The 20,207-nt window shown below is 41.5% G+C and overlaps 1 protein-coding gene across 1 annotated transcript in view; it reads left to right on the forward strand.

The window, feature by feature from the left end:
* The window catches only part of lsamp (limbic system associated membrane protein), a 99,984-nt gene extending 81,913 nt beyond the window's left edge, over window positions 1-18,071 (forward strand). The window contains exons 6-10 of the mRNA XM_086125892.1: window positions 3,980-4,105; window positions 9,441-9,572; window positions 9,884-10,004; window positions 12,058-12,206; window positions 13,278-18,071. Coding sequence (XP_085982018.1) covers window positions 3,980-4,105; window positions 9,441-9,572; window positions 9,884-10,004; window positions 12,058-12,206; window positions 13,278-13,375 — 626 coding nt within the window. The 3' untranslated portion in view covers window positions 13,376-18,071. The remainder of the gene's footprint in view (window positions 1-3,979; window positions 4,106-9,440; window positions 9,573-9,883; window positions 10,005-12,057; window positions 12,207-13,277) is intronic.
* The last annotated feature ends 2,136 nt before the right edge of the window (window positions 18,072-20,207 follow it).

Below are 20,207 nucleotides of genomic sequence, written 5' to 3' on the forward strand. Positions count from 1 at the left end.
CTCACATTCCAAAAACATGCATGGCAGGCTGACTGAACACTCTAAATTGTCCCTCGGTGTTACTGTGAGCGCAGATGGTTGTTCGTCTGTGTTTGCCCTGCGATTGGCTGGCAACCGGTTCAGGGTATCCCCCGCCCACTGCCCGATGACGGCTGGGATAGACTCCAGCACGACCCTTGTGAGGATAAAGCAGATCAGAAAATGGATGGATGGATGAAAACCCTTGCTTCTGGTCCTTATGATTAACCTGCAAAATAGTCGTTTTGAGCCTCGTATTATGCATCCCCTTTCTTTGATTTATGACTTTTAGTACAGAGATATCAAATCATCCAATGAAATGTAATTTATTTAGCACTTTTCATAAGTAGGAAAAGCAAGATAAAGTGCTTTTACAGATATTAAGACAGACAATAAAAATGGCAACAAATATCACAAAACACACCTCTCCAATCGCCAGATATAAATAGTGCACATAGTGGACCCATACCAATACACCCCAACACACTCACATATTATCTGATAGCGTAGAGCAGGCGTGTCCAGCTCCGGTCCTCGAAGGCCACTGTCCTGCCTGGTTTAGATCTGCAACACACCAGGTGTGGACGCCCTTGGTGGAGAGACATGACAAGACACTGAGGAGTCAGGTGAGGAAAAACTACCCGTGGGAGGCATCCACACTGAGAGCTGCTGTCTCTTTGGCGCCAAACGTAGCCCCCCGCCCCCAGGAACAGACCCAAATGGAGGAGCACATAAGCTGACAATTTTCCGCTTGCAGGGATGGTGAAATAATTGGAAAACAAATGATCAGACAAAGCAAATTTACAGCGCAGGGAGTAGCACTCAGACGCGAAAGCACCGGGGGGACACTGCAACAAATCGCTTTCAAATAAAACTGCAATTCCCTTTAATCTTCTTCACGCTGGCTGCAAGAGGTCCTCTCATGCATTGAAAGGGGGCCATTCCATTGACACATATGACAACAGGGGGTATCGACAAAGGCTGAAGGTGAACCACTCTGGCCATATTTGAAAGAGCGGCCAAGAGAGTGGTCATCATTACTGGCGAGAATAATGTCAGTTTAATCTTTAATGCGGATGAGTGCTATTTGCATTTTCATCGCCATGCTCTTTGTGTGAACTCACCAGCAACCTTTGCATCTTTGATATTTTCTGTGTGTGACGCGGGCTGTCTGACAGATGCGCTCGCCGTGGGCATTGTGCGCCTCACCCTTCTGAATAAATCTAAAAATCACATGTCGGCAGCGTCAATTAAGCCTGACTTCACCTGCAACGCATTATGTAACCGCGACAAATGAAATAATTCGTCATGTCAGTGCGCTCCGGGTTTGGGTGTCGCAACTTGAAGCAGGTTTTTTTTACTGCGACTACAATATGTTTTTTAGCATTTACACCTTTGTGTGGTTGAATAGAAATGTGTGCCCTTTTTGCCCTTCGTCTTTGCGCTCGATGACAAAAGTCACCTTATGCTGTGCACTTCTGAGTATAGGTTGATGCATGGCCAATTCATATTTTTACCCGTGCTTCACGCTAATTCTACTGCAAAATTACTAGACTAAATTACCGACCAAAACCACCAATCTGAAGGCTGTAAACAATAGATTATAATGACGTTTCCTCAGGGTGTAAAAAGTTGCATCCATCCAGGTATAATACAAGTACCTGTTTAAAAACCTCTACAGTTTATTAGTGTTCTTGTGGTCCTAAAACAATTCCGTGCAAATGTCTAACCCTTAGAATACCTAATGTGCATGGAATCGGAGTGTCATTTATGAAGTTATTAAAATTTGAGTGGTGACTAAAGAAGCAACCACAGTAGCGCATAGTAAAGAATATAATAATAATAATAATAATAATAATACATTTCATTTGCAAGCACCTTTCACAACACTCAAGGGCACTTTACAACCAAGAGTAAATAATAAAACCACAGATCAAATTATAAACATGATTTGATCTGTGTGTGAACGTGTGTGATTTACACACGTTGTTTAATATGGAGTGTTCATTTAATAATAGTAATAATAATAATAATAATGACTTACCATTTATAAATATTTCATTCTGGTTGTCCATTGTTGAGGAAGCATTTGTGGTGACTGGGAAGGTACGTTTGATTTTGAGACACAGCGTTTTCAAGACATTCACGCGTACAAGTTAAGATCAATCCATCCCTTCCTTCATTTTGTTGCCCTGCTCATCGCTGGAGACACCAGCAAGATTGCAGTTCATTATGGGCGATCCCCAGTTTCCGGCAGGGTTCCGGCAACATGTTGGGCGGCTCTGGCTCTCACTTCAAAGAGCAGGTTGCTCAGTGACTGAAAGTTGAGCTGTTCGAATCTTGTCTGAAGTTTGGTTTCGCTTTTGCTGCCGGTCTTGCCAGTGACACCAGCATGAAAACACAACAAAGCCATGCTGGTGTCTACGCTGGTATTTTTTGATTTATGAATTTATTTAACCATGTGTTCTATTGAAGTCATGGTGGCTCAGAATACAGAAATAAATATTTTCCGACCCCTAATTCAGAGGCACAGAAAAATGTCTTTATTTAATCACTAATCAATGCAACTGTGTGGCTTGGGGGTAGGAGCCCTACTTAGCTTCGCAAGCAGTGCCTCATTGAACAGAACCGATGCAGAACAAGAACTTTGATCGAAAAATGCCACCATTTAGGGGCAATCTGTAGCTCTGGGTAGCTTAATTAATGTAGCACATTTCAGACACAAGGTAACTCAATGTGCTTCACATACGTAATTCAAAGTACAACATTTAAAAGCAGTTGCAAACAAAAGAGTTCATGGCATTTAAAAGCAAAGTAAAGAAATAAAAAATAATCACACTAAAATTGGGAAACCGTATTTTTTATTTTAGGATTTTTGTACTACTATTTCCGCAGGAAATAGTTGTCTTTAGTTATTGCCGGAGAAACATGGTGTGGGAGTGTGTTGTGTTTTTTGTTGTTGTTTTTGGGGGTTTTTTTGTTTGTTTGTTTTTCTTTTTCGTAAATTAAGCCCTCAAACTAACAATGATGCCCAAATTGTTGAACATATTATAGAATGCTCGCTGTGTTGTTATATTTTGATAGAAATATCGCTTTGATCCCCAGCCTGAAATCAAGCATAAAACACACCTGGAGTTCAGCTAAATTGCAGGCCTTCTGACAGAAGATGCTATTAAAATCGGAGCAAAAAATGTTGACTACACGGCAATAAAAATACGAGAAAATATTGCTACTTTGAGACATCATAACAAAGCTACTCATCACAATGAGGTAGAAGAAAGATTCTGTTTAATCTATGACCTTGACAGGACAGTATTTTTTTATGCTTCTATTTATCAAAATCCAAAGTAAAAGATTATTGTTTGCATTTCCGACATGATATATATTCCCCAGCCACTCCCCCACACAATGTTCAAACCTTGATATATGTCTTCTGCATCCCATCCTTTATCTGCTGACGCACAAAAAAGAGCCAACTGCACTTTCCCAATTCATCTGTGTTGCAGACTGGAATCATTTTGCTGAAGTTCAAACACAGTGTTGTATACTTCATTTCACTTTCACATACTGTATATTAAGTAGATTATAGCTCCCAAAACAGAAAGTCTGAACTAAGAATCGATACAATCATCTGTCTGTTTTATAGAGTTCACGTCCTCAAGCAGAAAATTAAATACATGGTGAGTGAAACTCGACCTCAAAAGGCTCTGAAAGTGAAAAGAAAATACAAGAAAAAGAAAAAACCTTCAAAGCTATTAAGAAACCTTCCTTTAACAAAAAGACTCAAGGTCAACTTCTCTTCCCTCATGTTCAAGTACCGTACTTCTGCTTGAATTTAAATATCAAGTATCAGTTTTTAGGATGGAGAAGTCTGAGTGTAAAAGCATTTTGGGAAAGTCTGCAATGGGCTTTTTTTGTAATAGCACATTTACATAAAAATATGCTTCTCTCCCCCCCGCAGTTCCGGCAAACATCTACAAGATGTCAGACGATATGACGGTGAATGAGGGCAGCAATGTGACACTCAGCTGCCTGGCTACTGGCAGACCAGACCCGCTAATTACCTGGCGGCTGCTCAACCCCTCAGGTAAAACTTGGCGGTTCAACATTTATTATTCAGCGTGTCATTCTAGATGTCTTCCCCAATATAACGTTTAATATACGAACATCATTTTCCAGTCAAAGCACATGTAAAATCTGAACAAAAGTCAAATGTCCCAGAAAAGCTTGAGCGGTCCTTGAAAATCATTTTTGTCCTCTCTCTGCCTTGTGTGAAGATGCAAACGGATTAAACAGACAAGTATGGGCACAATTGAGCTGTAGCGCCTTTCTGCTTCATCGCTGTTTCTAGCCAGCACAGCCCCCCCCCCCTTAGACCAGTTCTGCTGCCCTGCGTTTCCACATGACTTTGTTTAGTGACTTTTCAGACCCAAGTCAGGATTTATTTTTCGCCAAAGTGAAAAAACTAATTCTTTCAGTTGAGTGTGAGGTTTTTCTCCCTCGCTCTTTCCAGTCTGTTGAGAGACAGAGAGCTGTTGTGGGCGTGTGGTCACTTTTGACTGTGTGCTTTGAGATGAAATACATCTCTGGTTTCAGTAGATAGCTGCAGTGACCAAGACGACGGCTTCGAGATAGCGATGGGTTACAGATAGTCTTAGTGGGCCATGTTTCACTCAGTATTTCATAATTGCTCCATTGTCTGACAACAGAAACGGAACATATGTGAATGAGAAAAACATAACCAGGAATTCAGCTCTATTAAAATACTGTGTGTGTGTGTGCACAGAGACCAGAGCTCGAACTTTTCATGCGTTTTTTAGCTAGTGTTGCGCCCGTGGGTTAGTCAACCTGGCTGTGGCAGTGCCATGGGTGCTAGCATGAGCTTCTCTCAACCCATTAGCCACTAATTTGTCAATTCGCTGCCCCATCATCTTTATTTACTTTAATTCATATTATAATTCATATGTCAACATCCAAGTGAGATTGTACATTAATGTAGTGTCCGTTCGTGAACAAGTTTGTTTGTTTGTTTTTTGTTTTTGTTTTTTTATTTAAACAGTTCTTTCGGGTTAGCAATGAGAATCGTTTCACGGCTTTGGTAACATTGAAACATTGGTTAAATGTACAAAATATAAGTGGAACTTGTCAAAATTCACACTTCTCCCGAGCGTGGGGGTGGAATTTATTAGTGTGTGTTGAGATAACTTCTCTCATACTGTAGCAGATGAAAAAGTCTTGACAATTTCTTGGAATATAATTTCAAGAAAGCAGTGGGAACATATATACAGAGGAACACTTCTATATTTTCTAAAAATGCAAAATCATCTATGAGGTCATTTGTACAACCAATGTTGTACAATGTCATAATTGATACTTGTGATCTCCAAGCCACTTAAGTGCTCGTGTGCCACTGCCTTTGTGCTTCTTCAAAGAATGGTTCACATGTTACAAATCCTGCCCGGGGTAATGAAACTGGATAACTTTCTCACATGTATTAAACAAAAGTAGGGCTGCTTTTCAAATAAGAGCAAGTAAAAAAAAAGTCATCTAATGCAGCAGAGGGGAGACAAGAACACTGATCCTTTGATCCACTCAGGCAAAGACACATCTGGACATGTCAGCAGCTTATAGAGAAAACTCAGTCGGAGCCCATTTAAATTCAAGTCATAAACACTGACACTCACTTCATCGCGATTCTGTGGAGAGCGCCAGCCACCGCTTGTTAGGTGTCCACCAGCAGTCATGTTTGCTGACCAGGTGCCCTTGAGCAAGTGCCAGGCCTTCAAGAGTGTATGGCTTAACTCAAAATCGTTGCCACAGCAACAATGACATCTGCCCAAATGAACAGATTTGGACCACAGCCCAATCACTTCTGCCCAATGATACAGCTGAATAGTGATGTGCTAAACCTTTTAGAATGGTTCTTGGCAAGGCATGCGTTTTCATTTTTGATGCTGAGTGCCCTTGACCTCTCTCCAAAACCAGGCCAGAGTAAATATCGGCCACTTTCCAGGAGAGGTTTTACAAGAATCCCCCCCCCCCCCCCGGATTATTACCTCACCTGGCAAACGTTCTCTTCATCTGCTGTTCCACTTAACCAGCTATCATTTTTTTTATACTGCTTTTCCTGTTTAGGGTTGCAGGGAACTGGAGCCTATCCTAACAGACTTTGAGCACAAGACTACACTCTGGATTAGTAACCTGGCAATCACAGAGCACATATAGACATCGACAACTGTGCACACTCACACTCAAAATGCCACTGAGTGGGAATCAAGCAAATGAAGCACACTACTCTCGGTGACTACAACGTGCCATCCTTTTCTCATTTGTCCATAGCTCTCACATCGCCCTCAATAGGATGTTCGGTTCTTTCTGCTCCTTATCTCGCTCTCTGACAAGCAAAAAAGCATAACAGACTACCAGCTCACATACTGCATACTCATGTACAGTAGATGGCTCCCAACAGGGAACGAGGCAAGTGTTGAGATGTTCTGCTTGCTTTGGTCTAAGTGTTGTAGTTGTGTATAGTCACACATCATTTAGTTCCAGGGCAGCAGTGATGGACTATATGGCAAGCTTTCTGATTGCGGGAGTGAAAAGTGAGGTGCTAACAGATCCTTCTCAGAGCCATCTGGATCAAATCACTCCCAGTAATCACTCTTCTTCAGATGTTTGTGGATCGGAATGCAAGTATCTCTATTGTATATACAGTCCAGTGAAACTCCTCTACAACGAAATCCTGTTTGCAGCAAGAAATTTTTCACAACAGGGGGGTTTTCACTGTAGCAAATTTGATCTCACATGTAAACACACACACACACACACACACAAACGTATGTGTACACGCACACACAATCGTATGTGTACTCTTTATTTTTATTCCAATAGTGCATAAGTATGAGCATACACTTTTTTGACAATTCATATACGGTAGTCAGTGTAGAAAGAAAAAAAGGGAAATAAATTGCAAAATTTACGATTAGCATCCACTTTCACTTACATAAATTTCTTGGATAATGTCGTTTACTGTATTCTGCTTCCTCCATCTTTCATTTTGATCACTTTTACCCTCTCTTCCAGCATCAGAGCTCTTCTTGTCTTCGCTGCTTGACATGCAACGGTCCGTTTTGTAGCCATTTTAGCAATGCAATGTTCTTGCTGTGTCTGAAACTAACAATAACAAATACTTCCTGGACTACTGCGCATGTGTAAACCAGTGTGGTGGTTGCTGTTGCCGTTTCCGAACGAAGCAGTAGAGGTCGCTGTTGGATTAGACTTCGTTGTAGTGAATCTTGGCACGAGGCAAGAGCAGAGAAAAAGATATAACGCAACACGGTTTTTTTTTCATTGTATCGAGGGCAGGAAGGTGGGAATGGTGTTAATGCATGAAGATTTTTTTCACACTATTTTCACCCATGTAGGTTTTGTTGTAGAGGAGTTTCACTGTACAAAGTAAATTAGGTCCTGGGATGTGCAATACAGTGTGTGTGCCACCGTTCTCAACCCAACTCAGCTGTTTACAGAGAGCATTTCAAAACAACCGCCATAGTGCTGTACATGGAGCAAAAATAATTCATACAACTAACAGTAAAACAATAAATCCATAACAAAGACAGGAGAAAGCACAAAAACGGTCAAACTAAAAATCAAGTCTCACGCTGAGTCAAAAGCCAAAGAATGAAAATGATAATAAGGTGTTATTGGAAGCCAATTAGTTTGTTGGACAACATTTATGGTGCATATGCAAATGTCACATCAAACAGTTATTTTTAAAAATAATAATCACCTCGCCTTTCTCGTTCTTGATTGCATTCCCCACAGGAGACAAAGCCAAAAAAAATCTTACTCAGGATGATAAGGATTATGTTGTGACCCAGCAGTTAAGCACCCCCTGTCGAAAATACCTCTTTGCAATCATGACCTTCTCACCGTGTGCTCTGAAATTTAAGGCCATTGAATGATTTTGTCAAGGTCTAACAAAAGCCATGCGTGTGATTCCATATTACACCCAACAAGCACTGCGTTTTGGCTGACAGAAAGCGAACCGACATCCGCTCGCAAAGGAAAGGCTGTTTACAAAAAGTTACTGGAAATGTTGTTTTCGTGTTTGAAAGAAAGCATTTTGTCGATCAAGCATTGAGTTGCTCAACATTTTCAGTCAATATCGTTATGAAAGCAAAATGACACCAGTGGTTCAGTTTGTGGTTGGTGCCGGTCAAATATTCTATGTTTCGTCATGTATTTTGTGTTGAAAGCTTTCCTTGGCCGAAAATAAGCGATGGCTCTTTGTCCATGACTATATGAATTCTGACGATGTCATCATTCTGTTTTCCCTTGCCTTGAATACCCTGCCATCCTCATTCTCCATTGCCGTCACACATACTTGCTCCTTTCTCCAGATTAGCGGTGAAATATAGATGTGGTGCAGTATAATTCCCGGCTTCATGAGCCTCTTCTAATGTGCATGCTTTGAATTAGTCTTCGATGTCCCCTGGAAACCTTCAAGGTGTCTTTTTGCCCATTCATGCATACATGCTCCAAACCCTCCAGAGAGACATTAAGCCTCCTTCCTCATACCAAGGCTGGCTGGGCCCCACACGCACATAAATTGCACACACACTCACACCCAATTCCCTTTAGACAAGATTGCCCAATCGATCATGATGAATAGATAATGTGCGGTTATGCAGGATGTTGTATTCTGGCTGACTGCAATGTGGTCAAAAATGTGGGTAGTGCTACCTTGTTTTTTCACTGGTCCTTTAGGGAGTAAATCACATCCATTCACCCTTTTTTATATGACGTTTACATATACGACGAGCTTTTTGTATTTACTTTTACCAAAACAGAACAAATGTTTTTATCTGTACTAAACCTGTCAAATGAGATTTGCGGTCCGCTGCATGGGATAGGCTCCAACTCCCTCGTTGACCGTTATCAAAATAGTCTAGAAAACAGATGGTCATGCTGCTTATGACATTTGCAAATATCATTCCGCTCTTAATTGAAGCGTTCATGCAAACCGTTTTACTACGGTCTCGCTGTGCAAATACTAGCATAGGCCTTACAATTTAACCCTTTCATTCACCAATAACGATAACCTGATAACATGATAAACTGTCTACTGCAGTAACCGCTGACCCTTCATGATACATGAAAAGATCTCTGTCAATCAATTGAATTCACATCAGAAGTCGCTTTTGTTTTTGTAATGTGAAGAAATACGTAAAGGGATCGTGTTTAGCCAGAAATTCGGTATTGGGCATCACGCCCTGCAGTGTGAAGGTAACCTCGGGTTGAATCAGGACTTCTCTTTTTTTTTCCATATTGTCTATTATTTTGACACAAGCTAGTGCTTTAAAGCATGTAAAAGTCAGCATATCTCATTCATTGCATCTCCCGTGTCTGTTTCCGTACAGCCGAGCCACTGGATGGAGAGGAATACCTGGACATCATCGGCATCACGCGAACCCAAGCAGGTCGCTACGAATGCAAGGCCAGCAATGACGTTGCCACACCCGATGTCAAATACGTCAATGTAATCGTGAACTGTAAGTAATCCCGTGGAAGCATTGACTAATACACTCATCGTGACTCATCTCCTATCTTCGGCGGCAGAATAAAGTCAAGAAGGAAAGAGTTGAGACTTACAGATGGGAGTGTGGGAGGGTGTGAACATTTCAAAGCACTCTTCAGTCCCGTCGGTATAAACTCTGCTTGCAATCGACTTTTTGGTGACTTAAATGCCACGCATCGTCATTTCCAACGACATTTGATGAGATGCTGCACTGTCATTGTCGTCTTTTCTTTGAGGCAGCAGGCATGTAAATGTAACTGTTGTTCATCTCCCGCACCTGTGCAGACCCTCCAACAATAAAGAAAACCCAGAGCGCCGAGGCCCAGCTTGGCCGCATGGGGACGCTGGGATGTGAAGCCACGGCCGTGCCCACACCCGAATTTGAATGGTACAGGGATGAGAAAAGGTAACTCTCTGAAAATCACATCCAGTCATGCCTCCCAATTTCAAATGACGGTGATTGAAAATGATTATCCACTCCCATAGAGATGACGCGAAAAGATGCAAATTGCACACAGTCAAAACACGCTTAATTACATAGCACGGGGTTTTATCACATGCTAGCGACTCGCACCCATGACTCACTCCCACCTCTGTGGAATGCTTATACTCACATTATAGTGTAAAACCGGTAGTTTTAGAAGCACGCAAGTTATTTCACTGTAATGGAAGCCAGACTTGACACATAGAAAATGCTTACTCGCTCCCTTGTGAAAGTGCAAATCGTGCGGGAGAAGCTGATGTTTCAAGTGTAATGTAAGTCTGAAGGACTGAAGTGTAATGACTTTATAACGACAGCTGGGACATCGTATTTCAATGTGAAGTAACCCCAAATTCCCTCCACTCGCATTGCAAATGTGCCATCTTTTTGCCCGACCCAAAGTGCCGCATTAGAACTTTGAAAAAGGCGGAAAAGAAAGATGCTGGAGGAGCCGTTACCAAATGTTATCACAGATCAAGTCTCTCATGTAATAGGCCGATCACGCAAGTGGACAGAAAGATTTATGGCCATTAAAATATTTTGCATTTGCCGCGGTTTTCAACCTCCAGACATCATTTTGTCCCCTGCAGGATTTTGTCAATGTGCCTCTCCACAGTCTGATCTCAATGTGCATGGAGAGAAATTTCTCCTTGGCCATTTATAGGAATGCACCATAGTGATCCAATTGATGAGTGACTGTTTAGCTTATTTTCCAGTTTACCGCTTTACCCTGTACAATATTAACTCCGCTTTTATCTTAGTGCTCATATGATATTTGTATTCCTTTTTAACAATGGGGTAACTCCTATTCAGAGGTGGGCAACTTACAATATTTTGCTAGTCCATCATTTGTCATCCGAGAGCGGGCCTGGGCACCCTGTCTGTCATCATCAATCCGTCTTTTTTTTTTTTTCAAGCTAAACGTAAGTCGGTCATTCCGCCATGTTATTTTTATCACGCTTCCGTCAATAAATTTTACTGATCCGCCAAGCTGTCTATCGTCCCCCCCCCCCCCCAAAAAAAAAATCTCACTTCGGAATTGTTTCTACTAGCATGTTAAAAGTGGAGAACGAATAGAGCTCGATAAATGAACATGAAACCAAACTTATTGTTTCGAAGATTACTTCTGGGATACTGGGATAATAAGCAGTGTTTTTTGGGGGGGGGGGGGGGGGGGGGGGGTAAAAATTCAATTGGAGTAGAACAGCCACATGGCAAAACAAAGTGTCCAGTGAGTGTTCATGCAAACCTCCTTACGACTCACATGGGTTGACTCAATTCATTCCCACTGCTACCGTTTTACAATTGTCATCTGTTCTCAGTCGCGCATATCGTTTTCATCTCCAGCCCATCTGATGGCGCATGTTTTTCATCGTGCCCTCTTGTCATGAAGATGAGACTGCTGGCGGCAGTTTTTAGATTGAAAAGAAAATCCTGCGTGCTTTTACTTCGGCTTTTCTTATTCAGCCTCCCGACGGAACTGAGCCGAGCTTTCTTTATGTTTATGCTCAATATGTGTCAGCATAGACCTCCGGTGCCTCATAGTAGCCACATGTGAGCCGGATTAGGTGGACGCACCTTCCATGAACTCTTTCTAATCATGTAAGGAGCTTGATCGGTGCGGAAAGTACAGGATCCATTAAGTTGGCGGTCTAATTGAGTTGGGTGGCATCGTGGGGAGAGGTTAGCTCATCGATGAACGGTCCATCGTGCCAACCGACTTGCCAAATTGTATTGATTCCTCAGCACTAAATTGCATTTCAAAATTCAGATAACGACGTGTCAGAAGCTCGGTGTTACAAGTCAGGATGTCAGCAGCACATAGACGCTTGCAAAAACCTGCCAAGCGGTTTGAAGAAGACCAGTTTCTACATGACTTTTAAAAATTCTGTTATTTTAGTATGCTGTCGTGCTTAAAAAAGTTGTTTCTGGCTTCCTCTCTAAATCCCGTTTGTTTGATCTGTTTTCCTAACCGCAGGCTGTCCAATGCCCAGGGGCTCAATATCCAAGTCCTTGGCACTTATACTATTCTTACAATTTCAAGTGTCACTGAAGAGGATTATGGGAAATATACCTGTGTGGCCTCAAACCGACTAGGTGTCCAAAATTCCAGTGTCTTTCTCTACAGTGAGTATAAAGGCTATTTTTTCTCTCTCTTCTGACCGTAATAGCATCGAGGCATGCCATAAACTCCCGTTGAGCTCTCTGAAAAAGGCCTCCGTCATTCAAGTTGATGAGTAATGATATAAAGGTAACATTGTCTCGTGAGATTTAAGGCTTAGTTCTTGATTTTCGACGCAAAATTATAATATTGGTGAATTAGTGACAAGTTGGGGGGGGTGTTATTTCAGAATTTCCTTTAAGTTGGGTGGAGATTACTGCGTCTTTGCTGCCACCTAGTGGAAAATACTGTTAATGCAGTCTTTCATCTTTGCTGGGAGCGTCCCAACTGTCTTTTCTCAAACTACATAAAGTTGCAAAAACTAATGGCTGAACTTGATTGAAAGAAACAACAACACACTAATTAACTAGTAATTAAATTAAGCACAATTACTTGAATACATGTTTGTCATGGTCACGTTTTCCAATTCTCGTCTATATTGATCTTTGAAGAAACAGCTTACTGTCGGTCAATTTCACCAACAAAATACTCATCTTCCTACTCGATACCCAAACAGAAAAACGGATCGGTGACGTTTTTCCACTTGAAAAAAAATAACGCGTAAGCTCTAGCACTTGTAAGTGCTACACGGTGTACTGTTTATGGGGTGGGAGGAGGACTTGCAGAAGAATGAGAAAACCTTTATTCATCTCCCAATGGAGAAATTCCCAATTCACAGCAGCAAAGTTATGAAAGTAGGAGAACAAAAAGTATAGGAGCTGCTGTAAAGTCAGCCACTCTCGCGGCGCCATCTTGAAGTCATTAGAGCATAATAATAAAATAATACAACATAAGACGCAGACAGTCATTCAATCTTCACCACTTTTCTGCATACTCTTTGTTGTTTGAAGCAGTTATAGATGAAATAGAAAAAAAATGACAAAACCGTTTTGATTTCAGCAACACAAGACTTACGGTTGTATCAACTGGACTAGCATTGAATAAAAGCATGATAAAGACATTCTGATATGATGTTGACAAGACACCGTTTTAAGAGCGCTCTCTCCTCCGGGCTGTCTCTCTCTTTGTGCGCACAGGACCTGGAACAGGCCGAGACATCAACGGCTCAGCTTGCGTATCTCAATCACCGTGGCTCCTTCTGGCCTCCATCGCCTGCCTTCTCTTACAGTGCTAATACCTCTCCTCTCCCTCTGCTTCCCAGTTGGCCTTTGACCTTCCCGTTCACTTTCTCTCCCAACTCGCCGACATCCTTATTGCTACACCGACATTACTGCCCTCAGGCAGTTCGCATCCTTACGAACATCTTAGGTGCTGTCTAGCACCGCTTGCGAATTTTGTGTCTAGCGTCCGGTTATGAATATGTCACCACTGACGCGAGGGGGGATTAAAAATAATGTTATGAAGGACAGAAAAAGCAAACAGTGCTCCTTTAACAAATAGTGTTGCTCTTTTTAATACGTACGCACTTCTTTGTTTCAGCTTTCTGTGGCTGGCTTTGAATTGTGTCTTCTTGTGTCTTGATGGAATTGAACGCATAGATATTCCACTTAGGAGGATGCCAACAATCGTTTGTCTCTCAAAGAACTGAAGAGTCCTCGGATTTCACCGAGTGCGTGTCCACTGCGCAAATGAGCTGGGCGAATCTGCCAAATTTTACATGAAGTGATATTAAGAGATAGTTTCACGATGCAGCGTTCGTATTGTCATATGGAGATGGAGTCGACTCCATTCAGAGTCCAAACTGATCTGGTGATGAATGCCAACATCCATATTTTGTGACTTTGCGACCTTTTTTCCAGCTCCCTGTTTTCTTGCAAACATCCGAAACAATCTCTTCTCATGAGAATCGAGTGGGGTGTCAGATAAAATGCCAAGCAGTTGAATATTTCCCGGTAACAGAAATGTCATCTGCCGCTTCCAAGACATTTTAAGTTGGAAGAAGTTCAAGGGCGGGTACAGTATACATTTGTTTTAGTACCTGAAAATGTAAACATTTTAAAAAGTGTCCAAGTTTTTGAACTTTTTTTGTTTTATTATCATATGTAATCGCAAAAAATAATAATAATAAAGGAAAGATGTGCATGTGCGTTTGTGTAAGTATTTTAAAACCAAAATAAAAATGCTGCTGATGAATAACATGAGTTGAGTGGGGGGGGACATGACTTTCATCAAACTTGAAAGGCACATATATGATGATGAAGGGCACCAGGAAGACAGGCGGTGAGTAGAATGTCACTTTGCAAAATGACATCAAGAACTACTGCGAGGCATGGAAAGCGTGTCGTTTTCAACAGTTTCTGCGGGTCCGCGTCAATAGAATTTTGTCACCTGTACGTGTTACCCTCTAAATGTACACACGATATACAAATCTGTAAAGTCCATCTTCAACACACTCCCCCTGCTCATATAGCAGACGTCGCATTTCAAAACTGTGAGTTTCCTGATGTCCTGACAACAAATGGGAGACTGGAGAATAAACCGTGAATGTTTTTTGTTGGTTTTTTTATTTTTTATCCAAAACCAACTAGACCACATCCTTAAAGATTCTCATGAGAAAAGGTTGAAAGAAACACTCAGCGGTCCGAATGTCACTTAATGTACAGTTCATATTCACATTTGGTATTCCTCTGTGATGAAGCAACTCGTGTGCGTTGTCTTGTCTGACGAGCATCCAACCTGGCCCTTGGCCATTGGCCTTCACTTCCAGGCAGCTTGAACCTGCACATTTAGCTCATGACTTTTTTCCAATAATGTTACAGATCAAAATGTAGGACCCGATGAATGACTTTCTCATGATGTTTTTCTTCTTTTTTTTTTTTTTTTTTTTGTTCAAGAAATCTGTGAAATTCCTCAGAAAATTCATTGTGATACTGAAATGTTTTTTCTGTACTGCCACATGATGTGAACTCCCATACTGGTCAACATTTATGCGATTTATGGGATTGATGTGTCCCTAACCTACTTTTGAAACTGACTTCAATTGGTTTGAGTTCTTTCATTTTTATTCAGGCATATTTTCAAAAGCTATTTACTGATTTAAAAAAATGTCTACCTTTTTATTTCTTGTCAAATCAGGTTTTTGAGAGATTTTCATTTGTTTATTCAGTTTGACTGATAAAAGCTTGCGCGATACAGATGTTGCCATGTATGGAATGAGCCTGTTGCTAAAGTTAACCCTTATTCAAAAATATGACTAAACATAGAACATATTATATTATTGTTACTCTAGTCGTATTTTATTATAATGAAAACATGATCTGCTATAGACAAAACAAGGGCAAATTTGGAATTCGCGCCAAAAAAAAAAGTTTACTTTTATCTCTGATTTTTAAAAAAATGTAAATGTGTTGACCTGTGTTTTCTGCCTTTGATATGTAACTTCTTCAGCTGGATGAATCATTTCATTCAAGCAAATAACGAAAGGCTGGAAGTTTGTTTTTGTCTGTTTGTGGGATTTCTTTTCCCGCAAAAAAAAAAAAACTAAAACAAAAACATTACCGGTACATGTGAAGTGGAATGTCAATTCACGCTTGTCGGGATTCAAAGTGAGAGCAGCAAAACAGAATGTTTCTTCACATCATACGATTCCAGCATCACATCTCCTCCACCCCCCCCCCCCCACCCCCCATTTTAAAATGTTTTCGACACGTCTGCGTTTACACGTCAAGCAGCAGTCATACTTGCTGTTGTGTTTCTTGATTTCACCGAATCTTGTGTTCGTCTCAAGTCACTTGCATGCTGTTTGGTCACATTTCCGCTGTTGTGACAACTCAGAGTACTGTAAAGCATTTGTGTATTTACGCTGGCTTGATAGTGGGGTGTGTAAAGCTGTCTGCTCCAGTTTTGATTTCAAGCTATTTGGAGCTTGTTCTGTACAAAAACATTGAAATGACAATTCGCACGTGTAAATATCAACAAAGCACCTTTGCAAGAGAGAGCTTTTGGTTTTTTATATGTCTTCATCATCTCACACGTTTTTGTTTTTGATCAAGCCAAAAAAAAAAAAAAAAAAAACTCTTGACAGAGTAACTGGAATTCTAATGTTTAGTCAAGTGTGACGTTTCACTTTCCAAAAATACGCTTCATTCATAATGCAACAGTCATGTCCTCGTGTCCATCCTGCTCACTTCACTGCCTCACTTGGACTGAGGAAAGCTGACTTTTGTCAGTCAAGGAAGAAAAGTGACATAGCCAAACAATCGACTTTGCAGTAAGAGATCACATAGACAACCAAAGAAAACGTCAAATTTCCCATTTGCAGTTTTTGCATGGAACAAAATCAGAAACAACTCCCCAAGTGACACTGCCTATTACCAAGCTGAATAGACCAACCACAACATAACGACAACTCGCACAGTCTAATACAAGATACAGAATATAGCGCAAATTGTGGATGCACAAAGAAAATAGCACTTCGATTTTATTGACACCGCCAGGGACGAATAATATGGTTTCTCATGGTCTTTTAGCTACATGACAGGGACAAATTCAACAGAGACCCTTTCTAATCCGTGTCGGCCCGACATGACTTTAGCAATTGATAATGTCGGAAACAGCAGAGAAGTGCACATAATCGTTTTGCATGTATGTGAGAAAGCATTTGCAACTCGTTCTAAGAAACGAGGAACTGCCTTTTTGATATTCACAAGTGACTCGTGAGGAATTCAATTCTGATCTGACAAATGCACAAAAACCAACGGAGAAAAACTGTAATGCCGCTCTGACCGTCAATCAAAATTAAGCGTTACTCCTTTCGGTACAGGCTGAATGTTTGATGCGGTCCTGTTTGTGTTTCAGTAGGAGTGCTAGTAATGTTGAGGCTGGTAAATCAATTTCCATGTGTGTGCATAGTTCACAAAAGTGATGTGCTCATAGGTTGTATGCTTTCATTATGCACTGATGGTTATTCTCAGCAAAGACTGTTGTCTTTCTTTTTGTGCCACCGAAACCATGAAAATATTCATCATGGAAATGTCAATTTACCACCTATAGTTTATTTTGTAAATCATCAAGTTATTAAGATGATGACAATGTTATCTGACCCAAACGCCAAATTGACATCCTGAAAAGAAATCTCAGTCCAACCGTGCATTTTCTGCCAAGTATCCTGTTCAGGGTTGCTTGGGAGCCACAGCTTACCGTGGACTCAAGACAGCGTTCACCCTGAGATGGTTGCCCGTCAATCACAGGGCACATATAGATAAAAATGTCAAGTCTTCAATTAACCTTTCATGCGTGTTTGTGGACGGATGGCACTGAGAACAGGAAGACCGTATGACCGATAGAATCAGTTCATCCATCTTTTATGTTCCTTCAAACATGGATGTCCAATTGTGTCCCTGCAATTAGAGAGCAGTCCAGCAGGTTGGAGTTCGACACCTCACCATAGCTGAACTTGACACCGGGTATGTGGCGAGCAAAAGTTGAAAGGTGACCGACCAACTGATCTGATTCTTTCTTTATGTCCTGTGTGTGTGTGTGTATACACCGTGATGTTTCTACAACAAAATGTTGTGAAATCAGCAAGTCCTAAAAGTGCAAGTATTCAATCCGAAACATGTTCACGATGGCATTTGTACTTGAGATTCAATCAAGCATTCAGGAACAGCAATGTCGCACCTTTGTTTATTTTACTTAACTTTATTATGGCATAGGGTAATTGCAGTTTCTTAAAAAAAAAAAGATTGTGTAGTAAAATTAAATGAGATTATATTCTCAAAAGAGAATTTAAAATCAATGTTAATGTATTTGAATGTGACTAGCCATGTCGTGTAACTTTTTTTGGGGTAGACACGCAGAATCTTAAATGAAACTCTTGTGTTTATTGCTATGTAACATGCTAATAAAAGAATATATGTATTGTTACAATCTCTCTGAGTAACATCTTTTTTGTCCTTGGGAAAAACTTGCTCCTTAACCACTTTATCACTACGTAGACACCGTCAGTACGGAAAGCCGTTTTAGCATTTATTCATTATCACGGATATCCATCCATGTACAAGAAAGAGTGCTCACGAGTAAGACAATTCCACCTATGAGTAGAACAGCTGTGTCCTAAGAGTAACTTTTTGTCCCACTATGGCATAGGTGTCAAACTCAGGTCCTGGAGGGCCGCTGTCCTGCATGTTTTCCAAGTCTCCCTGTTGCAACGCACCTGATTCAAATGAACAGGTTCAATGTCAGGCCTGCGCAGAGCTTGCTGATGATCTGATCATTTGAATCAGGTGTGTTGCAACAGGGAGACTTGGAAAACATGCAGGCCAGTGGCCCTCCAGGACCTGAGTTAGACACCTATGCACTATGACTTCCACTACTCTTTAATAATTCTGCACACTAGGTGGACAAGGTTGCCATACTTGTAGGACAACTACAAGTTACTGGTCGTGTTACTAGTGCAGCACACTAGTTTACTAGTACGATTAATTTGCGTACTAAAAATGTCATTTATTCTGACAACTTGATCTTTGATGATCTATCTATGGCAATGACGTCCTGTACTGTGACGGGTAGAACAAGTAAATGATCTTCTGTTAGTTGGCAAAAAGGTACCAAGACTCGCGACTCAAGACTCGCGTCTCAAGACCCGCATCATCTAGACTCGTGATTCACGACTCGCGACTCAAGATTCGCGACTCAAGATTCACGACTCAAGACTCGCGGTTCAAGACTCGCGATCTGCAACTCGTGATTCGCCACTCGCGACTCAAGATTCGCGATTCCAGACTCGCGATTCACAACTCAAGTCTCGCAGTTCAAGACTCGCGTCATCTTGACTTATGATTCACGACTCCTGACTCAAGACTCGCGGTTCAAGACTCAAAATTCGTGACCCCAGACACGCGACTCGTGACTCAAAACCCGCAACTCAAGAATCGCGACTCAAGACTCATGATTCGCGAGTCAAGACTCGTGACTCAAGTCTCTCGATTCGTGACTCAAGACTCGCAGGTCAAGCCAATCTTTGTTGTTTTCGTTGCTGTTATTTTTGTTTTAACAAGCAGCTAATGTAGAACTGCCATTGGCTAGGAAACAGTCGAGTGTGTCAGCTGGAAAAGGGTCCAGGTGGCACTTGACTATGAGAATAACTGTCATGTAAAATGGAGAGATGAATGCGTAGATGCAGATGTAAACAGAATCTGGGAGGGACTTCTATATTTATTATACTTATATATGCTTTAGAGTGCAACGACTTAGTTGCTTGGTCGGTTTTTAGCTTAGTGATGCACCTTGTTTCTTTCTGACTTTCGGGTTGAGTGAACGCTGGCGCGTTTTGGCTGCCGCTGCTCAACCCGTATTGTTTTGTGTTTTGTGTTTTTTGTTATTGTAAAGTGTCCTTGGGTGTCTTGAAAGGCGCTTATAAATAAAATCTATTATTATTATTATTATTACTACTGCCAAAATGTCTTCTGAGTCAGCTTTTAGCCATCCCGCCACTAGATGGCGGCAAGACACTTCACAACATCCAACAGTGAAGGAACGGCCGTTGTTTTGTGCACTTTCTAGAGTCACTGTTGTTGTAGTGGTACTCTAGCCTGGCTAGTGTGCGGGTAGTGTGGGCCCGGTTTCCACTTAGTGACGGTGTGTATGTGGGTGTGAAATCAGGGTTGCAATCTTGTGTCGGTCGGAAAGCTGCTGGTTGTGACGTGCAGTACGGGACAGGGCGGCATGAGTATCCCACCGAACACGATGAACCCGCTTGAGATGAATGGAATCTCTTGAAATAGAAACGTTGGTTTCCTGTCAAGGAAACAATGGGGATTGATAAGGAGTGGTGGCATACCTGTTCTGGGGTGATTTTCAATCCTGGGTAGGTGGGAGTGCCAGAATGAAATGTCAGTGGCAGACACAGTGGAGTGCAGCTTCCAAATCGGGATTTGCCTACTGGGCCTGGCTGTAGGACTGTGGGTGATACCCTGAAGAAAGACAAGCACATGGAGGGAACTCCCAGGGCAGTGTGGGATGGGCAACGGATATTACAGATTAATTGATGGGTAAAGTGGACAGAG

The sequence above is a fragment of the Hippocampus guttulatus genome, chromosome 12, assembly GCF_054856545.1.
Source record: "Hippocampus guttulatus isolate MCC_2025c chromosome 12, RoL_Hgut_1.0, whole genome shotgun sequence".
NCBI classification, from domain to species: domain Eukaryota; kingdom Metazoa; phylum Chordata; class Actinopteri; order Syngnathiformes; family Syngnathidae; genus Hippocampus; species Hippocampus guttulatus.